Source organism: Ascaphus truei, chromosome 12 (genome assembly GCF_040206685.1).
Source record: "Ascaphus truei isolate aAscTru1 chromosome 12, aAscTru1.hap1, whole genome shotgun sequence".
Lineage (NCBI taxonomy): Eukaryota > Metazoa > Chordata > Amphibia > Anura > Ascaphidae > Ascaphus > Ascaphus truei.
In genome coordinates, this window is record NC_134494.1 from 19,607,744 (window position 1) to 19,635,132 (window position 27,389).

The 27,389-nt window shown below is 41.5% G+C and overlaps 1 protein-coding gene across 1 annotated transcript; it reads right to left on the minus strand.

Annotated features, from left to right (window-relative positions):
• Positions 1-700: 700 nt before the first annotated feature.
• LOC142463849 (mucin-5B-like) lies at positions 701-25,086 on the minus strand. The gene is made up of 13 exons (XM_075566661.1): positions 25,031-25,086; positions 24,748-24,886; positions 22,971-23,081; positions 19,548-19,623; positions 18,087-18,224; positions 14,362-14,526; positions 11,722-11,816; positions 10,962-11,088; positions 9,502-9,757; positions 5,115-5,167; positions 4,745-4,845; positions 2,337-2,488; positions 701-986 (listed from the first exon to the last, which is right to left on the minus strand). The coding sequence occupies exons 1-13, from the start codon at positions 25,084-25,086 to the stop codon at positions 701-703; spliced, it is 1,755 nt and encodes a 584-aa protein (XP_075422776.1).
• Positions 25,087-27,389: the final 2,303 nt, after the last annotated feature.

Below are 27,389 nucleotides of genomic sequence, written 5' to 3' on the forward strand. Positions count from 1 at the left end.
CGGTGCCAAAAACATAGATTGTAAGCTCCACAGGGCAGGGACTGTGTCTGTAAAAGCCCTATGTACCGTGCTGCGTACCCCGCGCTATACTGTAATTGTGAAGCGATTTGAGTCCCATTGGGAGAAAAGCGCTATATGAAATAAAGTTATTATTTATAACCACATTTACAGTAGGAAGCGAGAGGTATAAAGTGTATGCTATCAGTAGTAGAAATACTGTACATACTGCGCATTTTGCATACAAATGTTCGAACACACAGTGCGGTATCCTCGTTCTAACAGGTTGTTGCATTTGGGAGAATTTCTTTAATGGATAATGTTCCGCAATAACTAAGCAGTCTCCTGCCATAGGACACCAGATGTGCTGAACGACACCTTACAGTCTAAGGCCGCGCTTATGGGGCTGCCGACGGCGACCGATGACGTCACCCATCGCCGTCGCCACCCGCGAAAGTTGTAATTTTCTTTTAGTGACGGTCGCCAGTGACGTTATTAAAGGGGGCGGGCCGCGCAATTTGATTGGTTTAGAGAGAGTCACATGTGGCGACTGTCTTTAAAAAATCAAATAGACCCGGCTACCAATTTTCCAGGCGCTCTGGTGCTCTGTCGCCGTTGCGCTTACTGTAAGCGCTGGTGATGGAGTCAATTGTTTTGTTTTCGAGTGACGTCGCGTCGCAGTCGTGGGCACTGTAAGCGCAGCCTAATGGTTTGCATGGTCTGTGAAGTGTCTCCCAGCTCTGAAAGGTGTCTCATTACCGAAATACTGCTTGGCAAATATGTTACAATATGTTATACTCTTGGATATGCTCAAGTGGTCCTGTAAGTATGTGCTCAGCTCGCATAGTACCTGAACCAGGGTATATTCACACTGCCCACTGTATCTGTATTGCCTGCTGTCAAAGGTTATATAGTTTCCTTCCCCATACACGGTGCAGACTCCCAGCATTTCTCCCTTCTCACAGTCCCACTTCCGGTTCTTACAGGTGCTGGTGGAAAAGTAAGTACACATTTAGCAGCTTTCCACTACCATTTACACCACACCTGCAACTCATACTCTTATTTTGATGGATGGTGATGATGATGATGATGATGATGATGATGATGATGATGATGGAAATGGCAGCGGATATAGGCATGCAAAGGGCCCAGGTCACCTTTACATCTTGCATATATCCCCTTAGACAGTGGGTCAGAGAGGTTGACAGGCTTTTGAAATCATCCCCTCACTGAGTGGATCATGAGCCACCAAGTTCTAGATGGGATAGACCCTTTGTGTGTTTTCACCCATCCATTGGGTCCGTGAGGTAGGAGTATCTTTTCCTCTTCTATCCATCCCTTAGCATCCTCTTTGCATCCCTTCGCATCCTTCCTTTTCGCATCCCTTATCCATCCAGTCCCAATAGTGACTCTCTGAGTGTCCCTGCACCAATACTTTGAGCCACTCAACCATAAAAGGGAAAAGATGTATGTCATTGCACGCAATACTCAAAGCCACCAGTACAGGTGCTGTCCACTCTTTGTGCCCTAGCAGCTATTCCTTAACAATTCCCCACGCAATCTTCAAGATCACAGGGTTATAACCCTGCATTAACACCATAACTATCCAGTAATTGACGGGACTTGCTGTGTTTCCCTTAACCCATCTGCCAAATGTACAGTAATTAAAGTGACCGATTCTTTCCTTGAGCCAATCCCTTGTTGCCCAGCCCTAGAGGTGACAGCCTTACAGGCTTTCGTGTGCGGCGAGCGTGATGTTGCGCTAACTATGGATGCGGCCTAACTTGGCAGTTATTTGAGACAAAGAGAAATTGAAACAGCACCAGTTATAGTAATACATTTTGATGCATCTCATTGTACTAGTGTTCTGACTATGGTGTATCACTTCCCTTAATCCCTCCAATAACCACTCCGCAAATTGGCTTATTGGAGCCAATGTAGGAAAACCTGAACAAAGTACAGCTCAACCCCCTTATGACGCTGTGCTTGGGGTCCAAAGAATCACATCGCGTTATAAGCGGATCGCGTTAGAAATAATGTACAATTCTATGCATTGTACAATAAAGTATTTAAGACACCAATAATCGTGTTGTTAAGTATTCCTAAATACGAAAATTGGGAACCATGCTTGTATCGCGTTATAAGCGGTTTCGCGTTGTAACAGATCGTGTTATAACGGGGTTGAGCTGTACCTTGATACAGTGGCACAGAGACCAAATGACTCAATTTCCACCAGTTTTTGGAGCACTGTTGCTCTGCTTGATACATACTATCTGGCCCTCTGTTCTGTATCCCTTTCACCACGTCTCTCCAGCAATTTAGATGTTATTGGCACATACCATAAGGAACAGCCAATCGTGGCTGTCTCCAAGTGTTGGTATATCTTGTCATTGTAGATGCAGGTGCACTTGTTACTGGGAACACAGCTTCCAGTGCCATCAGCCAGCAGATCTCCGGGGCAAACGCAGCCTGAGATGCACTCAATGCTGTACTATGAGAGACAGAGTAGGGAAAGGTTATTAATCTGATTCATAGGAAGAGAACAGGAGAGACTACATTACTGGAATGAATCACCTTATGGGTAAATAGACTTCTACGTGAACTTGGGGACATTAATAACTAGCCACAGATGTTAAATTGTTTGTCAAATGTATTTAGGACACATTTCATTTCTCAGAAGAATGGAGACAATTTCCTATCCGTGCATCAAAACGTTATACACCCGTTAAAAGGATTAAATACGTTGTGGACACTTTAACCCTTTGGGCGCCCCAAGAGGTAGCCACTACTGTACGTCATGGGGTCTGGCACTCCAGGGACCCCATGGAAGAGTAGCTACGTCATGCCCAAAGAGTGCTTTCTTTTCCAGCTTCGATCGCGTCGTTCATGTCCATGGAGCGGAGGACGCGATCTGGTGTAGAGGAAAATGGAAGTGGACTCCTCCTTTTCTTCCGTTTCCGGGATAAGGGCCACCAAGGTCACGTGACTGCGCTGTGCAAGCGGGACCGTAACACGCTGGTGCCGTGTCCCGTCTGGCACTCAATGGGTTAATGGATCAATGTGAGTGTTCTTCATACTGTAGATTACATTATACTGTGCAGAGCTTTCAAGACATCTCGGCGGTCTCTTCTTCCAGTTTACAGTACACGGTCTCTTCAACATGAGTAGACAATTCAGATGAAGAGGTCTTGAAAACTGTACACTATAATTTCACCTGTGAAGACCTTTCATTATGGAAAAAAAAAGTTCTCGCAACCTACAACAAATCTAGGATTGTGCAAATAGCTCTTTGGTAAGTTTAGAGGATGAATGATCAGCACATTTGTGGTCATCTGGACGGTATTATCAGCAGTCTAACAATAAGCTGTGATGCATAGTGTGATATTTTCTGTCTTAATATTAATTTAAAATGATATTAAAATATATTGTACAGTGTACAGTATTGTATAAGACTTGTGTTCTGTTTTATGTAAACCGTAGTTTTTATGATATGCATGTTAATTGTTATTAAAGTGTCACGTTAAAACAAGAGATGGGCGAATTTTGGGGGGCCAATTTGGATCCACAGCTGATCGTCAGCGGATCAATCTCAAAAAGGGCGATTCGCGTTCTGCTGTTTTTTTTTTATTATTACCAATCCACTTGTGCATCCACCAATGGATCGCTGAATCCGCGGATTGGATTCTACAAATCTGTCCGCGGGTTGTATCCAATGACGGCTTTTGATTAATCCGTGCAGATCGTAACCGCCCAAATCCGATGCCGGATTTTACTCCGCCAAACAGATTTTGGCGGTAACATCAGCGAAAATCCGGGAAACGGATTTGGATGAATTCGCCCACCTCTATTTAAAACAAATTCCTTTCACGTAGCATCACATTTAAACTATGTGCACACAGAATAGTGTAAAAATGATGTGCCGCTGGTGTAGTTGTGATGTTCTGCGAATGCAACTTGTACTATTGGGAGTTGATGCAGTATACAATGTACAGTGTGTCAATGTGTGGTGTTTATGTGCAAATCTTCCCTTTTGTGTCTAGTTTTCCCCATGTGCATCATCTTATAATATGTTGGTTGTCAATAGGTAGAGTTACTGTAGAAAGATTTCTAGAGAGCAGCGTTATAAAACAATATGAGGGGTGAGTATAAAGAGCTTTCACATCATGCAAAAGGAGTTAAGGCAGAATTATAGAGAGCGGTAATATGGAGCAATGGGCGGAGTTAACCGATGCACCATCATATAATATTATTTATTATTTTTAATATTTTTTTTTTGACCTTTTCCTTGAGCAAGCCTTATGATGTCTAAAATGGCATAATCCAACCGGTTTACACAGGCATTTAATTAATGAACCACAACCTGTCCAGCATTAATAACTGCAGGACCGTCCCATCCTGTATTGTATCTTTCCTTGTGTTTGGTCTCTTTTATAACCTTAATGTTTTCTTCTTTTCACCTTTTGTAACTGTGAAGCGCTTTGAGTCCCATTGGGAGAAAATCGCGATATAAATATAATTATTATTTTTTATTATTATTTTTTTTTATTATTATTATTATTATTAACCTCTCTAGTGATCTGCAGCAAATTCAAGTAACTTGATTAACAAACTCTTCTGATTTCACAGCCTCAAGCTAATTTTTTTTCTTACAATGTGGCAACGAGCCCACAAACACCGTTGCTCGATGTACCGTTTCCAAAGCTTGATCTTGATGAACGATTAAAAGCAGCCCCCTACTTATACTCACACAGTCGACATTCAAGGTTTGGCAGCTTCTTAAGCATTCAACTCCAATGCTGCCTTCGGGCTCCACCGAGCAGTTAAAATAGGTCATGGGAGGTTTACAGTCTGTAGGATAGATCATATACACGAAGATGATCATCCAATCTAGAAGACTGGGGACGTGTACCATGCAAGAAGTATTTCTAAAATCAGTGTAAGTAAGGGTAAAGTTGTGTACCTCTAATACCAGTCATTAGGTAAATGGGTGAGAGACCTACAACGAGGAAGACGACCTCCCATATAGCCTCCCAAATACCCCTGGGCTGATGAACAGAGAAGAAAGGGCATGCAATCTGAGCATATGACATTCAGTAAAATCATCCGGCTCTTCTTACCTATACGGTATTTTTCTCTGGCTTCGCAGATCAGCCTCCCCTTTATGCAGGTGCTGAAAGGCAAAGCGTAAGATCGACAACAGTAACCATTGATGGCTAAGGGTATGATTGTAGTGATACAAAGCCTGCTACTTCTAAGGCTCAGCTTCTAAGCTATAACGTTTCTACAATGTTAGATACGTTGCTGATGCGAAGGGCATAGCGGTATTCTACGTAAACAAGAAGGTGAAACACTTAGGCGCTCCTACACATACACATAATAATGTGACGTATTCAAGTGACAATATGAATAAATTGTGAATATATTATTAATGAGTGACTTTATATAATAAATTAAGTGACAAGTGCACAGTGAAAAATAAGTGCACTGTGAAATTAAGTAAATATAATTGCTACTCCCTGCTCAAACCCACGGGTAGGGACTGTCCCCGAAGGTCCCTGCGGATTCAAGATTGCTTCAAAAATGCAGGGGGAGCATGGGAGAAATGCAAAACAGCAAAAAAGAAGCAAAACAACAACAAAGAAGAAGAAAAAACAACTAAATGCAGATGTTTTTCTAATAAGTGACTAGATATTTGTATCTTGGCTCCTGTGTAATTCCTACTCACAATGTAGTGATATAATTAAGGCATATCACAAACGTGGCAGTCTTCAAAGTATCAGGAAGTTGGTATCTCAGTGAAAAGAGGGAGAACAGGGACCATTGTGCAGATAGAATGAAAATATTTTTTATGAATTAAAACAGATACGAAATGCACTTACATGTTGTGCATAATATAAAAGCGTGTCACACTAATAGTGTATAAAATGCCTGGCGTCGCGATAATCTCACCGCCACCGCTCCGTCGTGGGTTGCTGCATCCGGTGCTGGGTCCCCAGCTGTGTCGGTCGTTCACCTCAGGGTCTCCGGCATCTCTATAGGCACCTCCTCTGTGCCTCTCCAACTTGCTTCGCTGGTATCTGGCTGTGCCAGCGTCTCCCTGGGTCCCGCACGTCACTTCCGGTATGGGCAATATCACATCCGGTCACGGACTTCTGGCTGGATAACGCGTCTAACTGTTGCTATGAGTGTCTCAGAGGCTCGCACTCTACACGTTTCGCTTTTCCAAGCTTTGTCAGGAGTGTGCCCCCCTCCCCCTTCCACTGTCAAGTAGAAACACCAGTACTCCTGCTTTTTCTGGGAGTCCTCTTGGTGTTGTAGAGCCGAGGTGGGAACCTTGTTGCCAATCGCCACAAGTGGCGAATTGGCCATGAAAGTGTGGCGAATTTGAGTTTGCCAGCTCCCACAGTAAAATAAACTGTTTCCTGACGGCGTGTGCTGGTTTCCGCTTTCTGAATGAGTCAACGAAGTGAACCAGCAGTGATAGTGCTGCGCATGCGTATTCCAAACCTAGCCTTGTGATACCGGGAGCAGATAAGTGTTCTCGTGTGTTAACGGAGGAAGGGAGCAACGTTGATTGAGAAAACCCAGAGGGAGTGATTCATGCTCCTTGTGGATATAGAGAGGCCCCAAACTTTCATCTCCTTTTCATTTATTAGAAGCAAACAAGAGGAAAATATCTTCAGATGCAGCTTCTCCTAGTGTTGGAGTTTCACCGGTGAAAGCTGAGGATCTGGACAGCCCGAGTAGTGGCTTCGCCCCCCTCCCCCATCTGTGTAACCGCAACTGGATATTGAAAACCGAAAGTGACGTCCCCGGAAGTGACGAAACGGGACTCACGAGCGTGGAGGCGAGCGGTGGATGTTGAGCGGACAGGGAGACTGCAGCTTACCGGGTCCATGGGACATCATATACACCAATGCCCGTGTATATCTGAGCTGATGTAAGCCTTGATTTGGAAGTTTATGTTTTGACAATTGTTGTTAACATCTACACCATTGATGTATTTTCTTCTTTCACATGAGCACATTACCAAATCACCCACTTCATAACCAAGATTATCAGGATTGCCCCTGATTTGGATTCTGCCTTTAATACCCACCAACATTGTGAGTAGGACCATTGGAGGGTATTTTCTCTATGCGTACACTATTTCACTGACATACTACTCGATATAGTTTTCTCTTTATGTACAGTCCCCCGCTCCTCTTGCTTTTGGAGAGTACGTTGTGGAGAAGACCTTTGGAACAGTCTTACAAGAGTTGAGTGGAGGAGTACCTTGCTAAAACTAAACTTTATTGCATTTTTGGTCACTTGTTTTTTTACACTATATTCACTGTGCACTTTATCACTGTGGGTGTTTAGAGCGCCACCTATTGTTTTGTTGCTAGATGTTGGCTTAGTGTCTGACTTTTGATCTCAAGCTAGAGGCGTGGCAATGTTAAGACTACATTCCTTCTTTTCCCCTTTTGACATTTTTTTTGCTGTATGGGTTGGCATGAACCATGCAGCTGATTATGACAGATCAACTATGATCATTCTTCCTAGTATTGTACAGGTTATTAAGAATTGTAATCAGTGTTAGGACCTGTGAATTATGGTCATGCCTTGGAGGGGCTCACAGGCTTACAATGCTTTGGCCAAAGTGTTAAACTAAATGACCCTTTTATTCAAGAAATATATAGGTATTTCACTGTGTATTTTTGCCATTGGATGTAGCACGGGGCTCTGCTTGTGTTTGTTTGTAGTATGCTTGGCCATTATATACAAATGTAGCAGATGTGCTTGCACCCGTCAATTCGACGCAGAGTATCAAAGCTGGGGCAATATACACCACGAGACTGAAACAAATTGGTTGCATGATTTTGGCAACACTGCTGAGTTAAAGCTGCAGTTCAGTCAATATCCTGCATGTGTGGGTTTTTTTTTAATAAATCAGTTCTGTAGTAAGAAAAAATACTTTTAGCATTTTCTGGTTTTAAAAAAACAACTTTGAAAGACCAATTTTCTTGTATTCTATTTTAACAACCATTTGCTAAGGCACTGCCCCTTCATGTCCTGTCACAAGCCCTGGCACACCCCTTTGTCAGCCCTGCCCTCCCTCTAGCACATGTCAGTGCAGGAGTGCTCATGAATATTCATGAGCTTCCACTGAGTGACAGAAGCAGAAGAAAAACAGATCCCTTCACTAATGATGTCACCAAATTTCGCCGATCAATACATGGAGAACGAATTGACCTGCAGCTATACAGTTCTTTAGGTAATTAGAGATTGCCCACATAAAACTATTAAAGTAAAAAAAAATAATAATAATAAAAAAAGACTGAACTGCAGCTTTAATGGGTGCAATATGATCTGCTACATCTGTACATAGGCAAGATAGGCATACTGCCTACCTGGTTTAGGAGATCAAATGTTTTGCTATTTTTGGGCAGTAGATATCTCCAGGTATCTGAATTTAGTGAATAGCCTCTGAATAAATAAAATATTTAAATACCGTATTGTCCCGAATATATTACTGCCTCGCACATAATACGACCCTAAAGTTTTGAACGTGTTCTACATGAAAAATAAAAGGTGTTAGGCTGCGCATATAATACGAGTACAGTTTTCAGGAAGGACACTTTTAGGAAAAAAACATAGCACTATATTCGGGCCAATACGGTAAATAAAATAGTCATTTGGAGTTATGACATCATTTCCGTGCTCATTTCCTTGTTTGTTAAATATATATTGTTTTCTGCGATCTCACTTTAATGAATTACCCAGCAGAAATAAATCATATTATTTTTCCCTGTAACGCATATTTTACCCTTATCAGTGTTTAGTGAATCCGGGTTTTATTGTCCTTGACCTACAGGAATGTGGACCATATTTACTTCTGGATCAGCATAATAGGATAGTGCAGGAAAGACTTATTATGATGGACCTGGTTCTACTTCAATTCAACATACTATGTGGGAACTCAAGTTATGGAATAGAAGCTTATCTTCTGTGAAAATTTCACAAGAGATCTCTGTATAGAGTATTCTCTATAGAGAATAAGAGAAACTTGTTGACCCAGTTTACTGTAAGTATACTGCAAGGATGGGACCAATAAGTATAGACTAAGGGGGGATACTGTGTGGATGAAAACCTCCTATGGCGCTGAGGGAAGAATGGACGTTGATTCTCTTGCAACAGATCTTTTCTTTGAGCTGAAAAAAACAAAGAAAAGATCTGTTGCAAGAGAATCAACGTCCATTCTTCCCTCAGCGCCATAGGAGGTTTTCATCCACACAGACTTTATATCTGGTTGGGAGATACCAGATCAACCTCTCAGGCTGCTCAAGGATTACCTTAACAACTCTGTATCACAGGTTCAATTAATATTGTATATTGTATATTGTTTACACTAGCGCTATTCACACTTATTTTTCCACCACCTAAGGGGGGATACTGCTTTGAAGTAACTGACCCTCCTTCTCATGCTCCCTACCCTACAAACCAGACATGCAATGGTCTTACCATGTAACTTCATTCTTGTTCACCTTATCCCCAGGGTTAACAGGGCTCCCCATGTTGTAACATGGGCAGGCATCAATTTCCACACACTCATCAGGATTCTTCATGTAGGTCCCTGCCTTACACACGCAACCATCAATGGCAGTAAAGTTCACGATGCATGATGGGTCCGGTACGCTCAGCGACTTGCAAGTGGGCTGACAAGTCTCAATCAAGTACTGGTACTCCATGGATTCTGGACATGCATTTTTGTAGCTGTCTAAAGAGATAGAGAGGAAGACCCACACACATTATTTTCCTTCTGTTAGCAATAAAGGAAACGGATGCAATGGTTTTATCACGTTCATGCAGGGGAGATTTTTACGATCATCTGGTGATGCTTATGCGCTCTTGTGGAAACCAAATCCAATCTTATTTAAGGCATTTATTTAGAGATAGGGGATATACATGGCATTTAAAGTTAAAGTGAGTCAGACAGGAATTTCCTTTTTCATGTTCTTTGTTGTTGCTAGTTGAGGACTATTCAAACTTTCCTTCAGACCGAGAAGATACAGTACCTTATCAGAATATCATTTAATTAAAGCTGATGGGACACAATGGGATAGCATAACTATACGTACAAGACCTAAGGTGAGTAATTATTATCTAGAGATAGATTTCAATGTCATATTAAAGAAACAGACGTTGACCGCAGATCACGTTCTCTTTGTCCGGCTGGTTTTGTTAAACTCTAGACCCGACACACTCAGCTTTTGTTCTATTTCCTAAACTTCTTGTAATAATTCTTCGTGCTTATGGAAATAGATAAAATTACATACAGCACATGAATAAATGTAGACCTCAAGAGGCCTGCTTTATCCATATATACAGTGCATACTGTATGTGGCAGACTGTATTGTTCCATCTGGTGCCCTGGCTTATGGTATGATATTTTGTGATCTCTTCTGCACCAACACTACACTATCCGTTGAAAAAACGGGGATATTCTTCATTTTCGCTGGATATTATATATTATCTGGGAGAACTATGTGGTCTATCGCCACACTCATTCCCCCACCCCTTCAACTATTTTCTAGATCTCTGCTATTGTGATTTACGATGAGTGGAAATGTTTTTATATCCATTTAAAAATAAACTTACAGAGCAGGACTTATGGTCTCTGGCAACGGGGCAAGTTATGTGACTGTTCGGGCTCCAGGGGATTATCGCTGTGCGGGGTCCAATCTGGAAGCATTGACCTCCTGCAGCGATGTCCCAGCAGCACCGTCTCCGGAGCCGCAGCTTTCTGCTTATTCAGCCACAGCTCTGGAGACCGTAAATCCTGCTACATCTATACTTTAGTTCCCTCAAATACCTCAGTGGGAAGGGAGGGCCATGAACGAGCTGCCTTTCAGTGGCTCTGTTGGATCACATTAACTAAAACCCAAACTCCAACAGCTGAAATGTGCCTTTCTGGAACTTACCACACAGGTTGGTTCTCCATCCATCAAGATGGATTCCTTTCTCGTTACAAGCTCGGACATATGACGACAATGCTGCACACATACAGTCTTGTTGGTTTTTACACACACAGGCATCGAACAAGCAGTTCTGCAAATGAGACACAGGAGATGACTCTGAGAATTGTTACATGGTAGTACAAGGCACTGCGGAACAACTTTATGAGAAGTTCCACCTCCACCTTATTTACATGAATTGGAAACTCTGAAACACACCATTTCCAAAAAAATTCTCGGGGTCCACACTATGCAGTAGAATTATTGTATTAATTTATTTACATAATGTTTACTTGGAAAATAAATGGAACCCAAAGCACAGTATAAAAAGGCATTTTCCGTGGCAATAATCGGTTATGTACTCTTGATTGGATGCGTCTTTTTTTACCTTCCTTAAAATCAGGGGTTCTATAATACAGCGGAGAACCGTAATGTACCATTGCTCATGACCTGTATGTAAATCGTAGACATACAAATAAGCCTTCATCACTCTCTTGTAAAGGGACAAAAAGCCATGAGCTGTATGGAGAATTTCAGAGATGACTACTAAAGAGGACCTCTGTTTCAGATCAATGTAATGAGAATGGAGACGTCCCAATAATTACCTTGATGGAGTCTGAGTGGTCATTCAGTTGAATAAACTTTCGTACCATGTTTGTGTATTCCCAATGCACCCACTCATTTGAAACTATATAATAATAATGTTATCAACAATATGGCTACTTACCTCGTAAAAGTTTAATACGTCGACTTTGCTATGACATGCCGAGAAAATCTCAGTTTGATCTTGCAGTTTGGAACAAAAGAAGCTTGCAAATGGTTCTGTGCGGAGAGAACTAACACTGTATCACCTTTAGCAAACCATAATTTTTTACATCTAATGCAGCCAAATCAGGAAACGAATGGAACACTTAAACGTTTACCTGCATTTATATATATGTATGTCGAGGTATCGGTGCAGTATTAGCCGAGCTTTAATAATCCAAAATGAATAGACGATACCGTTCTGTGGCTCGCACAAATAAAAGCATTTCGTTAGCCACAGAACGGTATCGTCTATTCATTTTTGATTTATACAGTATATATATATATATATATATATATATATATATATATATATATATATATATATATATATATATATGTAGCCTGGAGCTCCCGCAGAAAAATCTCCTTGAGACCCCCCTCCCTTGGAGCAGTGCGGTCGAGGGTGCCGTCGGAGCCAGCGCCGGGCCCGACGGCTACTTCCAAGGGTGGGGGCCGGAGCGGGGAGTCGCGCGCTGTTCCCTGATGCAGCCGGTTGCCGGGGAATCGAGCGGCCCGTTGTTAGGGCCGCGATCGCGTTGCCGAGGTCCCGGCGGCTTGGGGTACAGTGCTCCGCCATTGCGAAACCGCTCGCGCATGCGCAGGGATAGTTAGGCGCCCGGAGAGCCCCAGAGTGATCGCGCATGCGCAGAAAGAACCCCAGAGCCCTTAGGAAGTCGCGCGAGGGCAGGGACTGTTCAGGAGAGGTTGCGGCGGCCATTAGGGGTTCGCGCAGGCGCAGGAAAGGCGCGCACGCGGCCCCAATATATTTGCAGCCTCCACGGAACTACAACTCCCATGAGGCTTAGGGCCAAGCACACCAGGTGCCTCCGTGTGGCCAATGAGGGCCAAGGATCTCCAGAGGGAGAAAGTGGATACATTGTTTGGGAATGCAGCAGGCTAGTTAGTTGGAGCTGGGGAGCTGTGAGGGAAGGAAGGGTGCAGAGAGCATGTGCAGCTTCTGCATCGAGTAAGGTCCCCCACATCCCAAGTAAGGCCCCAACTCCCCACCAGGTTAGTGGGTAAGTGCTGAGGGACGGCCCAAGATAGGGACGCTGCCCTTAGTGCATGTGTGTGTGCTGTCTTGTCAGGATCACGGCTGGCAGTGCTGTGAGGCCTGACAAGAAGGCATAGTGCTAGTGTGCAGCAAGTTGCTGTACGCGTTCCGAAGTTTGCAGTGCATAGCTGCTAGTGTTAGTGTTAGTGAGTGTTAGGGATGTGGGGCAGGTTATTACCCCTGTAGGCCCCTAGGAGTTTTCCCCAAAGCCATTACAGGTTGCTGTGCTGTAGGGACGGCCTATAGTACAGCGCGTGTCACTTAGTGCTGTAGGGACAGGTCCTATGTTAGGGATCCTGTCACAATAGGGTAGCTTAGTTAGGGACACAGCGGACGCTGCGGTTCCTGCTAAGAGGTTCGGACCCAAGTTGGGGTCCGCAGAGACTGTTTCCAGGTCCGGATCGCCCCTGGCGGTCCGCGTGTAAGGAGTCCGGTGTAGGATCAGACGGAACCATCACACTACGGATCCTTTGTGAAGCCAGTTGGAGATCCGAGCACGGGAGTGCTCGGCAGGTACTATCTAATACACAAGTGCACCAACGGGCCCTTAGTATAAATAGTGACTGCGCAGTCACCCACGTTCTCTCCTAGAGTGCGGGACATTGGGTGGGGATTCTCGGGACACTGGGTGGGATCACCTGGTGTTGGGGAAGCGTCCTGCGCGACTCAGTAAGTGTCTCCTCTAGAGAGGGGCACAGGTTATTATGATATTGCCGTGATCTGTTGTCTTCCATGTTCAGTAAAGTCACTAGTTAATATATATATCTGTGTGTGAGTAGTGATTATTGTGATTGTCCTGCGAGGAACCACTCCCCCTCCGGTGGGAGCCATCGCAGGTGGAGGCGCTGCATCGTTGTAAGTGAGTACCCCTAGTATAAATGCCCCAGGTTCCCCTTGGCGGAAGCTCAGCCCTCCTGTGAGCCAACAGGTATAGCACCACACTGAGAAGTAGTCAGATACACCTACCCACCCCAATCTGACTTAGGGGGGGGGGGGGAAAGAGGGCTACATATATATATATATACTCCTCTAGGCTTTTATATACAGATGTAGCAGACAATACTGCCCAATTCATGCAATGCATAGCGTTAACGCTACTGCAATACTTAACCCAAGAAATAACGCAGCTCCACTAAAAACAATGGTAACATGTGTGTTATTTCTTTAACCTGAGCGTTATGTTCTCGTATGAACTATAACTTACCTATTGGTTAGGGTTAGCGATAGCAAATGATGGTGATCTCCTAATTAATTGCTTCTGAGCAGCAACAAAAAAAAATCATTCATTTAGCTAACGTTTACAAGTTTTGTGTTATTCTGCAACGTTGAAACTGTTTGTTTCCTTCTGCACATACTCGGATGTGGTATCGGGTGTCCATGCCCTTATTGTGTGTAAACTTGTTCCAGGCTGTCAGATGTTTAATACAAATCCAAGCCCTTCTGGGGTATAAGCATTGCAGAGTATAATACCATACAATCATTTCATTTGAACACTGTATTGCATACCATTTTGAATGCTGTGGGTGCAGGGGTCAATAAACAGGTTCGGTACAGGTTTGCAGTTTTTTCTACTCTGCCAAGTATTGGCGAACGTTGTGGGAAGTCTGGCTATCATTCCATTCCCTGTTCTATAGTCATCCTTCTGAATGTTATTGTAGTTCCCGCATAGACCTGGATGATTATGAAGCACAGAGATATCAAGATGAGAAATCCCACAAATCCAGTGACATTTCAAGTACAAAACATATCTCCCACCAATAGAATTGTGGCAAAGGCCAGTTTCCATATCTGCAGGGCGTGCGCTGGAATGATTGGAAGGTCCATCAGCCGTAAGAAGAACCAGAATAGTTGCTGTCTCTGACATGTAAAATGAATAGGTTTTAATAGAGACTTCATTTTGGTTTCCTAAGAACCAAAACCAATAGTAGTCTGGCTGTTGTTATATATTTTCTTTGAAACCTGCAGTCCGTGCTGCTCCAAAAATTTGGGTGGGTACAGTTCAACCACCGTTATAGCGCGATCCGTTACAACGCGAATCCGCTTATAGCGCGATGCAAGGGTGGCTCCCAATTTTCGTATTTATGAATACTTTACAAAACGATTATTGGTGTCTTAAATACTTTATTGTACAATGCATACAATTGTACATTATTTCTATCGCGATCCGCTTATAGTGCGATCTGATTCTGTGGACCCCAAGCACAGCGTTATAAGGGGGTTGAGCTGTACTTTGTATTTCTTTTTTTAATCTGAACTGGGGGGTTGCTTTAAATGTCCTCCGACCTCTGGGAGCTGCCTGAGCTATGGGCCGTTTTGTCCACTGGGCAGCAATACATGCCTGGTGGAAACAAAATGGCTATGGGATAAGGCTTCTTCCATCAGCCAATAGAAAGATGCAACATCATTGAAAGATGTAAATAAAATGTGTGATGTCATTGCTTGCGAGGCATCCAAACCAGGTGGAATTATTAATGAAAAGAAAAACATAAAACCGCCCATAGCGTGACACAGTTTTAATTAGTAAAATGCTGGCCGAGCGGAGAACGTTAGGCTCTGTCTCCCTGGACCTGCTGAAAGCTTCATACTTCCCATAAAGTGCCAATTTTTAACAGACCCTTTGTGAGTTGTTTCCCCACTTACCTTCTATAATTTATATTCATTAAAACTGTGTTAAGCTATGGGCGCTTTTGCGCTTTTCTTTACTATTATACTGTATGTGCCGTGAGAGGACATCTCAGATGGAGTACAGCACACACCCCAACAGAAGCAGACCAAGGACATCTGAATCACTGAATTTGGACATTATTTGTGACCATCTGTATTTTTATATCACTAATCATGTTTGTATTTTACTACACACACTGTTTTATTGTGGATAGATACACCTTCTACAGTATATCACACTTTGTCTACCTTTGACCTTTTTTTTATCAGACTGTGTCTACCTTAGGTTAGACCTTTTTTTAATCACATATATATAGTCACATTTTTTTAGTACAGATTTCTTTAGAATGCACAATTTCTTTTGTTTCTGAATTATTGATGAATCTGAACTATTAACAGATCCCCTCGGATAGTTCCAATGTTATACCTGACATTACACATTGAGCTGGCTGGCTTCAAACTTTATAGGGGAAGAAAATCATATCATCATTTCTTAATTGCCCCTTACTGATGTTTTTGCATTCAGGGGGTAAGTCTATACAGCATCTGTCAAAAATCAGTTCAGCAGTTATAGAAACTGCCTTTAAAGCAGCAGTCCAAGCTGCCATTTTTTATTTTCTACCCCCCCTTTTAATACAGTATGTGTATCAATGACTAGAAAATATACTACACTGTGCGTTCAACCTAAACTACAATGTGATAAATGTAATTAACGTGAAAACAATACATATGTGATATAATCCCAATTACAACTATTGTGGGATGGCAGCCTTAGGACAATATAACAAGTCTATCCAGCGACTTGTACCAACAATATGAAAAAATAATAATAAAGTCCTGGCGCAAATATCATGGAGAATACCAGTCCTTCCAAAGAGAAAGGCCCGTTGCGGCTGAAACGCGTTAGAGTTGCGGGGGGTGCCTCCCTCTCTCTCTTTTTTAACTTCCATGTTATAATAAAGAAGATTTTTTTCACAGCACAGTCCAGCCTTGTTCACTTGCTGCGCGGCCGTGACTGCTGTCTTTCCTCCCCGGTGAGGTTATTTTGCCTTCCAAAGATGCCCCTGACGAAGTAACGCGATAGTTACGAAACGCGTAGGGTGGAGCTTATTGGTGACGTCATCCCGTGCATGTAGGAAGAGAGCAGCAGCCTGGCAGTGTTTACATCGGGGGAGGATCTCATTAGAGTCGCGGCCGCGAGAAGGAGGGAGGAAGGGATCCTACCCAAGCTACCAGTGCATGCAGCTTAAAACTTACAAGCAGCGGACGGCACATTGTACATGGTCCAACCATCACATTTTAAATGTGAGTGTGATACCTTGTGGTGTCTTGTGTATATGTTTTTTTAAATACATTTTTGTAGCGGTATTTGCACCATATCTGTCCTCTATATCCTCTGGGCACTCTTGAGTGTCAGAATAGATACTTGAAGACAAGATGTGGCGCAGAGTGATCCAGTGTATGCTGCGGGTGCCTGGAATCAGCAATAAAGATACCAATCAGTGTCTATTCCCTACAGTCTTGCTGTAAGTAGCTAGTGGCTGGGGAGAGGTGTATTTGTCACTCTGAAGATACTGCGCAATGGTTTTTTGTTTTTGTGCCTTTTCCTTGCAGAGCAGGAGGACAAAAGAATAGGAACAAGAGAATACTCCACATAAAGAAAAGAACGGTGGAAACAGGACTGTCCTTGACTCCATTCTTCTACTCTCCGCATTTCTTTGGAAGGACTGGTATTCTCCATGATATTTGCGCCAGGACTTTATTATTATTTTTTCAGTATGTGTATCAATATAATCCACACAATGATAAGTAATTAGCTAAGTTGCCGATCGATTCGTTCTCCTGGGATCGATTGGCGAAGATTCGGCTTGGGGGTTCACTAAATGGCTGTCAGTGCAGCAGAAGAGGACCAAAGATGCAAAGTTCTGTGGGGAAGATCATGTGACCAGGCAGTCACTAGATATTGGTGCCCTGCTAGAGAGAGGGCGGGGCTCAAAAAGGGGTGTGTCCGAGCCTGTTTCAGAAGAGGAAGGGGATGTGACTTTGTAAATGGTTGCTATAGACACAAAAAACGCTTGTTACATTATAGTACATTAAAAGTATCATTCAGAGTTGGGTTTTTTTTATAGTACAGAACTGATTTATTAAAAAACACACACGTAGGATAATGCTTGGTCTGCAGCTTTAATGTCAAGAATTGTATTTAACATTTCTCAACATTTGTTTAACTTGAAATACAAAATCAATTTGTGTTATGTAGGTAATACAATGAAACGTCTTTGTGGATGTTTAATGCAGCATTGAGGTCAGGATAACTATTGGTATTATGCTATGTTAACTTGTATCACTGAGAGAATGGAGGCCCATATTTACTAAGCAGTGCGATTCTACAAAATACAATCTGGCGCCAGAAGACATCTAACAGCCACTAAAGTAAATGGGCCTGTATGTCTTCTGTTCTTGTCATTGCATGCATTAGTAATGCCCATAAACTCCTTTGCTAGTTTTATGAAGTTTAAATGTATTACATATGTTGGGTGAGGTTGTCATGTGAAATCCAAACTTACCGCATGTCCGACCCATGTAGGAAGTATCCAAGTGTATGTAGACCTGCATGATAGGAACTAGCTGGACAGTCAACTGGAGACCAATGGTGGTCTGCACAATAATGTAGAAGGTTGTTGGTTGGAAAACAGTAAAATTGCCTGTTGACCCAGAATATGAATATTAGGCAGCATACAATACCAAAATATCACTTCTCCAACCAATATTTAATACCAAACAGAAAAGTCAAGCGCACAAAAATCCCTTATAGTGATCGAGTGAATTGCTCTCCAAATGGAGAGAACAATCAAAGTTAAATACTATGAATGTCTTCAGTGAGACATAGAGGCCTATAGTATTAGCTTCGAAGTTGTCATTGCCAAATGTCACGTTTTTATAAAAACGGTATTCTCTATTGCAAACCGTGTCTACAAAAAGTTACAAACCGCCCGGATTGTACTTGCTTTAGAAGAGGAATGACCAGAGGTGCTGCTAACGCCATCCCCAGTCTGACTTAGGAGTTTTGCTCTGTCAGTCAAACCCATATTTCAGGCTCTGGATGTTACTCGCAATACCCATCTCGCCGCCTTTGAGGTGGTATTTTTGCCCGTTTTTAGAAGCGGTTTGCATAACGAAGCTACGGGAATAGCAGTTGTTGCCAAAAAATGTGAGTTGGAGGCTTTTTTGACAAACCGATCGGATTGTCAGAGCAAGAGTTAAAATGCTTCTAAAAAAAGCCGTTTAGATGCAGTTTGGACATGCGATAAGGACTTACAGAATAGCAAAGCATGCCAAGCCACTCCTAAATTGCATTTTAAAAGCAGTTTGTGGCACTTCGGAGCTACTAGAAAAGGCTCCATAAAGTGATAATGTGTCTACAGAGAGACATTAAGTGCTAGAAACATCCACAATAGGACAAATGTGCTAAAATAGTGAAAGTACTGTGAAATATAAAAAAAAACTATAGTAATATCAGATGCAGCTTTTTCAAAAGATGTTTCCCAACATCTACATAGTAAGGCAGCAACTGGTCAAAGTGCAAAATATCTCAGAGTTCATATAAGAAAAACAGGAAAAAATATACATAGTGCAAAGATGCTAAAAAAAAAAATTAAACAAAATGTTCAATAGACTTCACATTTCCCACTCACGTGGTATAAGAAAAAAATCAAGTGCTTTTCAAATACTGTACATGAGGTCTTCTATAGATTCTTGAATCTTTTCTTTCTGGACAGTTTTAGAATTCACCCTCCCATTAAGTATATAGAGAATAGGAAGGAGTTGCTCAGTGAGTAAAGACACTGACTGGCAGTGGTTCAATTCCCGGTGTCGGCTCCTTGTGACCTTGGGCAGGTCACCTTATCTTCCTGTGCCACAGGCACCAAAAAATAGATTGTAAGCTCCATGGGCCAGGGACCAGTGCCTGCAAAATGTCTCTGTAAATCTAGCAGCGCTATACAAGAAAATGCTATTGCATCACTCACTTGTATGGTAAGGTAGTTCGGCGATCTGGGAGTTGTCATTAACTTCCCCATTGGGTTTGATAGACAAAACCTGTGTCTGAAAAGGAAAATAAAGAAGGACAACAAGTCATAAGAGGAGATCTATTTGGTGGCGGAAATGTCATTACTGGGCTTGGAGGCAGAAGGTATGTGTTTTTGACTTGGGATTTCTACATTTGGTAGATTTATTGGTATCAAAGATGTACAAGATACATTTCTAGGTTAGAACATTTTATTTGGAAGTAGAAGATACATTTCTGTATTAGTTACATGGTTACATAGTAGATGAGGTTGAAAAAAGACATACGTCCATCAAGTTCAACCTCTGCTAAATTTAGACGACAGATACTTTATCCTATATTTGTATTGTTCCAAAGGAAGACAAACAAAAAACCCCAGTGAAATATCATCTATTGATATCTCAGAAGGGGAAAAATAAATTCCTTGCTAACTTACTAATGCTTTATAAAGGGGCATAATTATGTTTACTTCCCTTCCATCCATTGCCCGTTTAATGCAAGATAAGATCTTGTTTGCCTTTGCAGCTACTGCATGATTTTGGGCACTATTGCTAAGCCTGCAGTCTACAAGCACTCCAAAATCCTTCTCCATCAAGGATTCCCCTAATTTATCCCCATTTAATTTGTACGTTGCCAGTTATTCTTGTTTCCCAAATGCATAACCTTGTATCTGTATTAAACATCATCTGCTATTTACCAGCCCAAGTTTCCAGTCTATCCAAATTTTTCTGGAGAGAAATTACAGCCTGCTCTAATTTTACTATCTTACACAATTTAGTGTCATCAGCAAAGATGGAGACTTTGCTCTCTATGCCAATTTCAAGGTCATTAATAACCAAGTTAAAAAATTGTTAAAAAGCAGGGGTCCCAGTACCGATCCTTGAGGTACTCCACTCACAACTTTAGGGAGGAGGAACAAGGTAGATTTCTGAATAAGGAGAAGGTAGATTTTTGGATATTCTAAAAATGTTGTAGGAAGAGGCATAGGCCCTGATACATTAAGCTCTGTTAACCTACAAATGCAGTATTATCGCACCCAAAAAAGTGTTATTTTTATAGTGGCACCAATAAAAATAATAAATTTTTATTCGTATTCATTAAATATATCGGATCTGTTAAAAAATAGTCATATACCACATTTTTAGGTATTATCATGCCATATTATCGGAACGTGATTAACGGCAGAAATACCACACTTTTTGTCATGCCCACTGTATGTATATAATGGGAAATACATATATATATATATATATATATATATATATATATATATATATATATATATATAATACATTTCCCATTATATATGTATATATGAGTGCTTTTGGTGGGACATCTTTTTCTTTTCGTGATGTTCAATATATATATATATATATATATATATATATATATATATATATATATATGATAAGTTAAACCATTTCAGTCTGGTTTAACTGTAACTGTAATTACATTACAGTACATATTAACCCCTTAGTTGACCAAGTGGGGTTTCTATGACTAACTTAGTACAGAGGGGTTAATAGAAACATAAAAATACACTACCTACCACTTTGGTGGCTAGTAAATCATTGCCATGCAATGCTTTACTAATGGCTACGCTAAACAAAAGGCTAACCCTGGCCAACCCCAACCCAGGGAGACTTTGCAACTTTTCTTTTCTTCCTCGTTTTTTCGAAAGATGTCTTTTTCTTTCACCTTTTCTTGCTTCAGCCACCGGATGTGGCCTCTTCAGTAACTTCTGGCCTCCTGAGAGGTTGGTTGACGCACCATGTGTTCCCCACTCGTTAGATGACATCAGTGGTTGATGGTATGGGAGGTGGGTTAGGCCCCCCTTAGGGAGGTGGTAGGAGTAAACCCTTTGCTTGTATTGCGGGTTAGTAATAGTAGCATTGTGTGGCAATGTTTTAGTAGCCCTTAAGGTAGCCAAGGGGGGGTAGGTAGTGTATTTTGTTGGTATATTAACCCCTTTGATAGACAAAGGCATCAAAGCGGTTAATGTTCCTGACATAGGGTTGGGTATTAATAGATATTACACAAGCCTATGATATAAATATTATCAATGCAATGTGGTAATAAACGCGTAATTAACGGTCGCGTTAATTCGTCCCGCATCACAACTTTGAGTAAAGTATCGTAATCGGTAAATTATTACCAGAATCTTGGTGACTTCCGTAATAAAATTGAGGTAATAAGATGCAGTGTTTTATTTTTGGACGGGTGCGGTATTAACTCAGTTTTAATGGAGCTTGATGTATCCGGACCATGGTAGCCTATGTATGAAGCGTCTGAGTGATTTTGAGGTAAAACAGATGCACATACAGTACTGTAGGAGTAGCAAGATATGGTGCTGTATGTGCGTCAAATTATGCTAGAGGTGGATTTAGTAGCAGAGATTGGATATTGTAGATTACACTATAACTATATACAAATATATTCGGGGACAGTACAAGGAGCTTTCAAAAGAACTATTCATCCCACGGGCAGTACAAAGGACACAGGGTAATTCCTTAAGGTTGGAGGAAAGGAGATTTCACCAGCAACAAAGAAAAGGGCAGTAACAATGTGGAATTCATTACCCATGGAGACTGTGATGGCAGATCCAAAAGATATCTACAAAAATTAGGTTGGACATCTTATTAGAAAGGAAAGATATAGAGGGATATACCAAATAAGTAACCATGGGAAGGAGATTGATCCAGAGAGTAATCTGATTGCCAATATATGGAGTCAGGAAGGAATTTAGTTTTCCCCTAATGAGATATCATTGGATGATATTGCACTGGTTTTTTTTTTTTATGTCTTCCTCTGGATCAATATACTGGAAATACAAATATAGGATAAAGTATCTGCCGTCTAAATTTAGCATAGGTTGAACTTAATGGACGTACGTCTTTTTTCAACTTCATCTACTACGGTATGTAACTATGTAACACTACAACCATGAGCCACTTCTGTGCGCCATAAATGCATTACAATTGTTTATCAAGTTTTTCTTGGCATAAAAGACAAATGGAAGTAGATGCAAACACTTATTAGTGCATTCATATGTCTGAACATGACGCACACTATACAAAGGATAAGAAAGCGGGTGCCAACTTTAAGAACATAAATAATGACATACCAAGATATGTGGCTAATGATTTCAGGTGAGTAAATTCATTCTTAATGCAATACATTCATTCATTTTTGTTTTGAACTACACAAGTCTTTATACATGAAGATGTCGAAGTACTGCAAGAAATAAATAGTCATGATGGTCTGGGAATCAATAAAGATTTTAGCATCATTTGGTAGGAAGATTTCTTAATGGGAAAAAGATTGGAAGAAGCAGCTAGTAGATTTTTGGATAAGGGTAGGTAAAAGTTTTTTTTATGGCTCTTACTGTTTGTGTGTTATGTAGGACCAGCACAATTTCCACTAGACACGTCTCACCATCATTCTGGTTGCATGACCTCAGCTCTCCATGAACAGTGAACAATGACTGCCTGCACACCTGAAGGATTCAAAAACACACGACATGACCAAAAGAAACGTAATGAAGAAACACCTCTAAAGGTTCTTATCTGATGGATCTACAGCAAGGGTGCGCAAAGTGGGGGGCGCGCCTCGAGATTTTCAGGGGGGACGTGGCTGTTACAGAAACTCTGCGCTTCCCCCAAGGCATTTAAAATACATGCCGTGGATCGCGCGAGGCCTCTGTAACTTTTCACTTACCTGGAGTTCCAGCCACGCGTCTCCATGGCAACCGGCGTCAAATGTCGTTGCGGGGTCACATGACCCCGCGACATCATTTCACGCAGGGGGAGGGGGGGATCGCGAGCCGGAGGAAAGATGAGACGGGGGGGGGGGGGCATACGAGAAACTTTGCGCACCCTGATCTACAGTATTGGACTGACTTTCACTAGAACAATGGCAGTAGACAGTACCTACGCATTTTGAGGTATTGTGCTGTGTGTCCCATTTCACAAATATAATGTGTATCCTAATTCAATTTCTGATTAATTTGAACTTTACGGCATTGGGCTCACATTGCTTAATTTGTTGCATTAAGGACATATCCATAAAAATTTAACTCTGAGGACAAAGGTAGTGTTCACTTTAATCCATTAAATTACCTTATTTACTGAATAGCAGTACTGAAAAATGCATAGGGCGTTTTGTTCCCTGACAACATCCAATCCACTAAGCTAATTATATGCAAAGCAATGGGTCAACGTCCCGTTATTGTAGGCTAACATGAAGTTATATGTCGTGTAGTTATTCGTATTCAGACCCTGAATAGGGCAATTGCTGGAGTGGGGAGAGACATTACAGCCATCCAGACATAGTGAAAGCCCCATTGCAGTGTCTGGATGGAAGTATTGCCAAGTTTAACTGACATGATAAAGTAATGTTATGTCCCTGCGTTAACCTTACCAGACTTTAGTTTATAAGAGATAATATGACAATGTGTCATTTTCATATAATTTGCATCTCATTATTACTAATGTCCATTATGGTTAACCCTATGCTCTTTACGGGAGAAAACATAATTTAACATTTCAATCTCGTCCTTAGTGGACACAGCGGTTTGGCCTAACAGGTTTCAATGAATCTAGGCCTAAGTAAACAATGAGACACTCTTTACTACAGTACCAGTGCAGTGTAGATTTTGTTTCCACAGTCCCCCTTTGGCTATAAGGGCTTCATCCTAATGTCACAGCTAGTAAGAAATATCTGGTCCAGTACAGGTTTGTGCAAAAACAAAGAAGGGGGATCCCTGCTCAGCCTAATGAACAAAATTACTTACTAGAGAGGTGCTATCAGGGACAAAGCATATCAATAGTCATGAGCGAAAAATGAACCCTATTGGATGCACACTACTCTACTTAATCAAAATAAATAAATTTTATTGAAATAGAAGTGAAAACAACACAAATATATTCTTATTTAAAACCTAACCGAGCGCTCATGTTAGGTTTTAAATAAGAATATATTTGTGTTGTTTTCAAGTTTATTTCAATAAAATGTACAGTATTTATTTTGATTAAGTAGAGTAGTGTGCATCCAATAGGGTTCCTTTTTCTCCCAGTACAGGTTTCCCAACTTTGCAAAGAATGTTGCTTTCCCCATCGAGTGCATGCACTAATAATATCTCTAGGAGGTGCGGTTGCGGTTACCTTTGACAGGACATAGGAACATTCTCCATTGAAGCGGTAAAGTTGGTTATCGTAAGTTCTGATATGAGAACCTCCTTCCACCGAGCAAGTCCCCGGACAGTCAAAGTCTGCACAGTCCCATTGCCCATTTGTACAGATACTATATTAGATGTATAAATATATAATTTACATGTTTGCCTCCAGCCTCACATAAGGAACCACACTTAGAGATGTCGTGTATAACATTGTTTCTCCAGATAACACAACATATCAAATGATGAAGTAGGATATCACAAAGTTTTACTTTTCATCTGATTCAGTGTCAGATTTGATGCAGAATATCACATCGTATGCCACCATTATGCACCAGAGGAGACAATGAAAGCTGCTACATTTGTATTAGTCACAAAGAGTACAGTATCACAACGCAACTGTAGCTCATCAAATCTCACCATTTCAATGCATGGGGACATAGTAATGCATTAAAAAGAGATAATTTGGCCTGTTAAGTCAGTCATTCCAACCTCATAACAACATAGATAGACAATCTACAGTATATATATACACCCTACTGCATCTACCTCTCTAGGGAAACATACAGTAGTGCTACAGAGACAGAAGAGTCAATAATGATCCATCAAGTCCATCCTTCCAACCACAATGACATGGAGACAGTACCAGAATAAATACATTGTCTGGCCTACCTTTACTTTCCACAATAGGGTGGTATTGTTTAACAGACAGAATGGTGTTAAGACCTCCAACAGGTTTTAATGAGTGACTGATTCAATGGAAAAACCTGTAAATAAATGGTTTACCAAGTTTGGCAGGAGAAAGAAAATGTTCCATGTGGAGGGTATATTTTCCCTGCGTACTTGCAGTAGCATTGTGATGGAGGGATACAGCCTAAATTGTTGATGTCATCAAGCACTGTGCCTGCAAAGAAAAGACAGAGATTCACTACGGGTCGATCATGTTGGGTTAAAATAGAATATGGCATTCCGGCGATCATTTTTAACATTACTGCCATATTCGCTAAGAATAATTTCTTCATAAATGGGTTGTGAGTTATAATCTCATTTGCATACTGGACCTGATTATTTGTGTTAATTCAGTTTTAAATAATGCTAGTTGTTACACATAAACGTTAACTCATAAATTTGTGTTAATCATCAGCACAGCAACAGTGATTCAATTACTTCTTAGATCAGTGTTTCCCAACTCCAGACCTCAGGGAACCCCAACAGGTCAGGTTTTAAGGATATCTCTGCTCCAGCACAGGTGGCTCAGTCAAAATGACTGAGCCGCCGATTGACCCACCTGTGCTGGAGCAGGAATATCCTTAAGACCTGACCTGTTGGGGTTCCCAGAGGACTGGATTTGGGAAACACTGTCTTAGAGCAAATCGTCCGCTCCCCCCCACCCCCCCCACCTCCCATATGGCAAGTCTCCAGGACAGTGTTTTTCAACCAGGGTTCCTAGGAACCGCTGGGTTCCCCGGGCATCCCTAAAGGGTTCCCTGCAATTTTCTTGTCATTTGAAAATTGTATCAAATACAGAAGAATTTACAATACATCTGATCGCAGAGTTGCTAATAGAGAGGGTTGGGGCTTCCTCAGAATTTCACTTAGGGTTCCTTAACCAAAAAAAGGTTGGAAACCACTGTTCTAGGAGGTAATACAAATAAGCATTATATTTTTCTGTGGGACAACTACCAAAAGTGATGGAACTTAATAAATAACAGACTAAAGGCTTATTCTACACTCAAAAATAAAGATATGCCATATTATCCCAGTTTGTTTTTCAAAGGTACAAAGGTTAGTGTTACTGTAGCTAAAAAAGCTGTGTATTTTTTACATCAATCAACATTATCCCCAAGAGTCTTATCAAAACTTGTCAAATGATAGAAAATCCCAGAAATATGTGCAAATTTGTGCTGGAACTTGATCATCAAACAAGGAATCGGAGCCTCATTTCTACAGTTACAGTTATGAGTATCCACAATTTCATACTGTAGTTTTCCAAGTGTCTGCCAGTTGTTTCCCCATCTTTATTAAAACAATATCATAAAATAAACAGATGTAATAGGCTTCATTGTGCCCTTTTGGCGAGATATGTTGTAAAATATATTCTGCACCAACGCTGCCATTAAACCCTTGGGGAAGCCCTTTGCCATTCTGCAACATACACTATTTTGTGTTATCCGGGTAACAATGGAATCTGTTACATCTGTACATGTGTATTTACACACTTTATTGATCACTTCCAGCATTATAAAGAAGGGCTCATTGTAGCATGATCGATAAGGAAAAGCTTGGATGAAAACAGTGGGGTTATTAACGATCAGTCTCAGCGGAGACATGGTTGGTTTGGTTACGTTGTAACTTGTGACTCCTGTTTCATACACATGCAGCGGCCGTTATTCGGACAAATCTCGAAATGGAATTTCGAGATATGGCCGTGATCGTCACGAGTTGCGCCGCATCAGACTAATGGCCCATCGGTGTAACCCAGCAGGGGTCCCTGCTGTGTGAGTCCTACTGGGGTCTGCCTTTATGAAATAGACGCAAGAGGCTGAATCGCAGGGGTTTTATTAAAATTCTAACATTACAGTGATGTAGCAGGGGGTCTCCGGAGCTAAACTGCATTGATGTCAGGTCCGG

What these genes read in the sequence shown, in the direction of transcription:
- LOC142463849 (XM_075566661.1), bottom strand. Translation starts at nt 25,086, where the DNA reads ATGGTGGCATACGATGTGATATTCTGCATCAAATCTGACACTGAATCA. An exon ending in GACACTGAATCAGATGAAAA is followed by an intron (nt 24,887 to 25,030) that starts GTAAAACTTTGT and finishes CATCTAATATAG; the next exon opens with TATCTGTACAAATGGGCAAT. An exon ending in CACCCACAGCATTCAAAATG is followed by an intron (nt 11,817 to 14,361) that starts GTATGCAATACA and finishes CTCTCCGCACAG; the next exon opens with AACCATTTGCAAGCTTCTTT.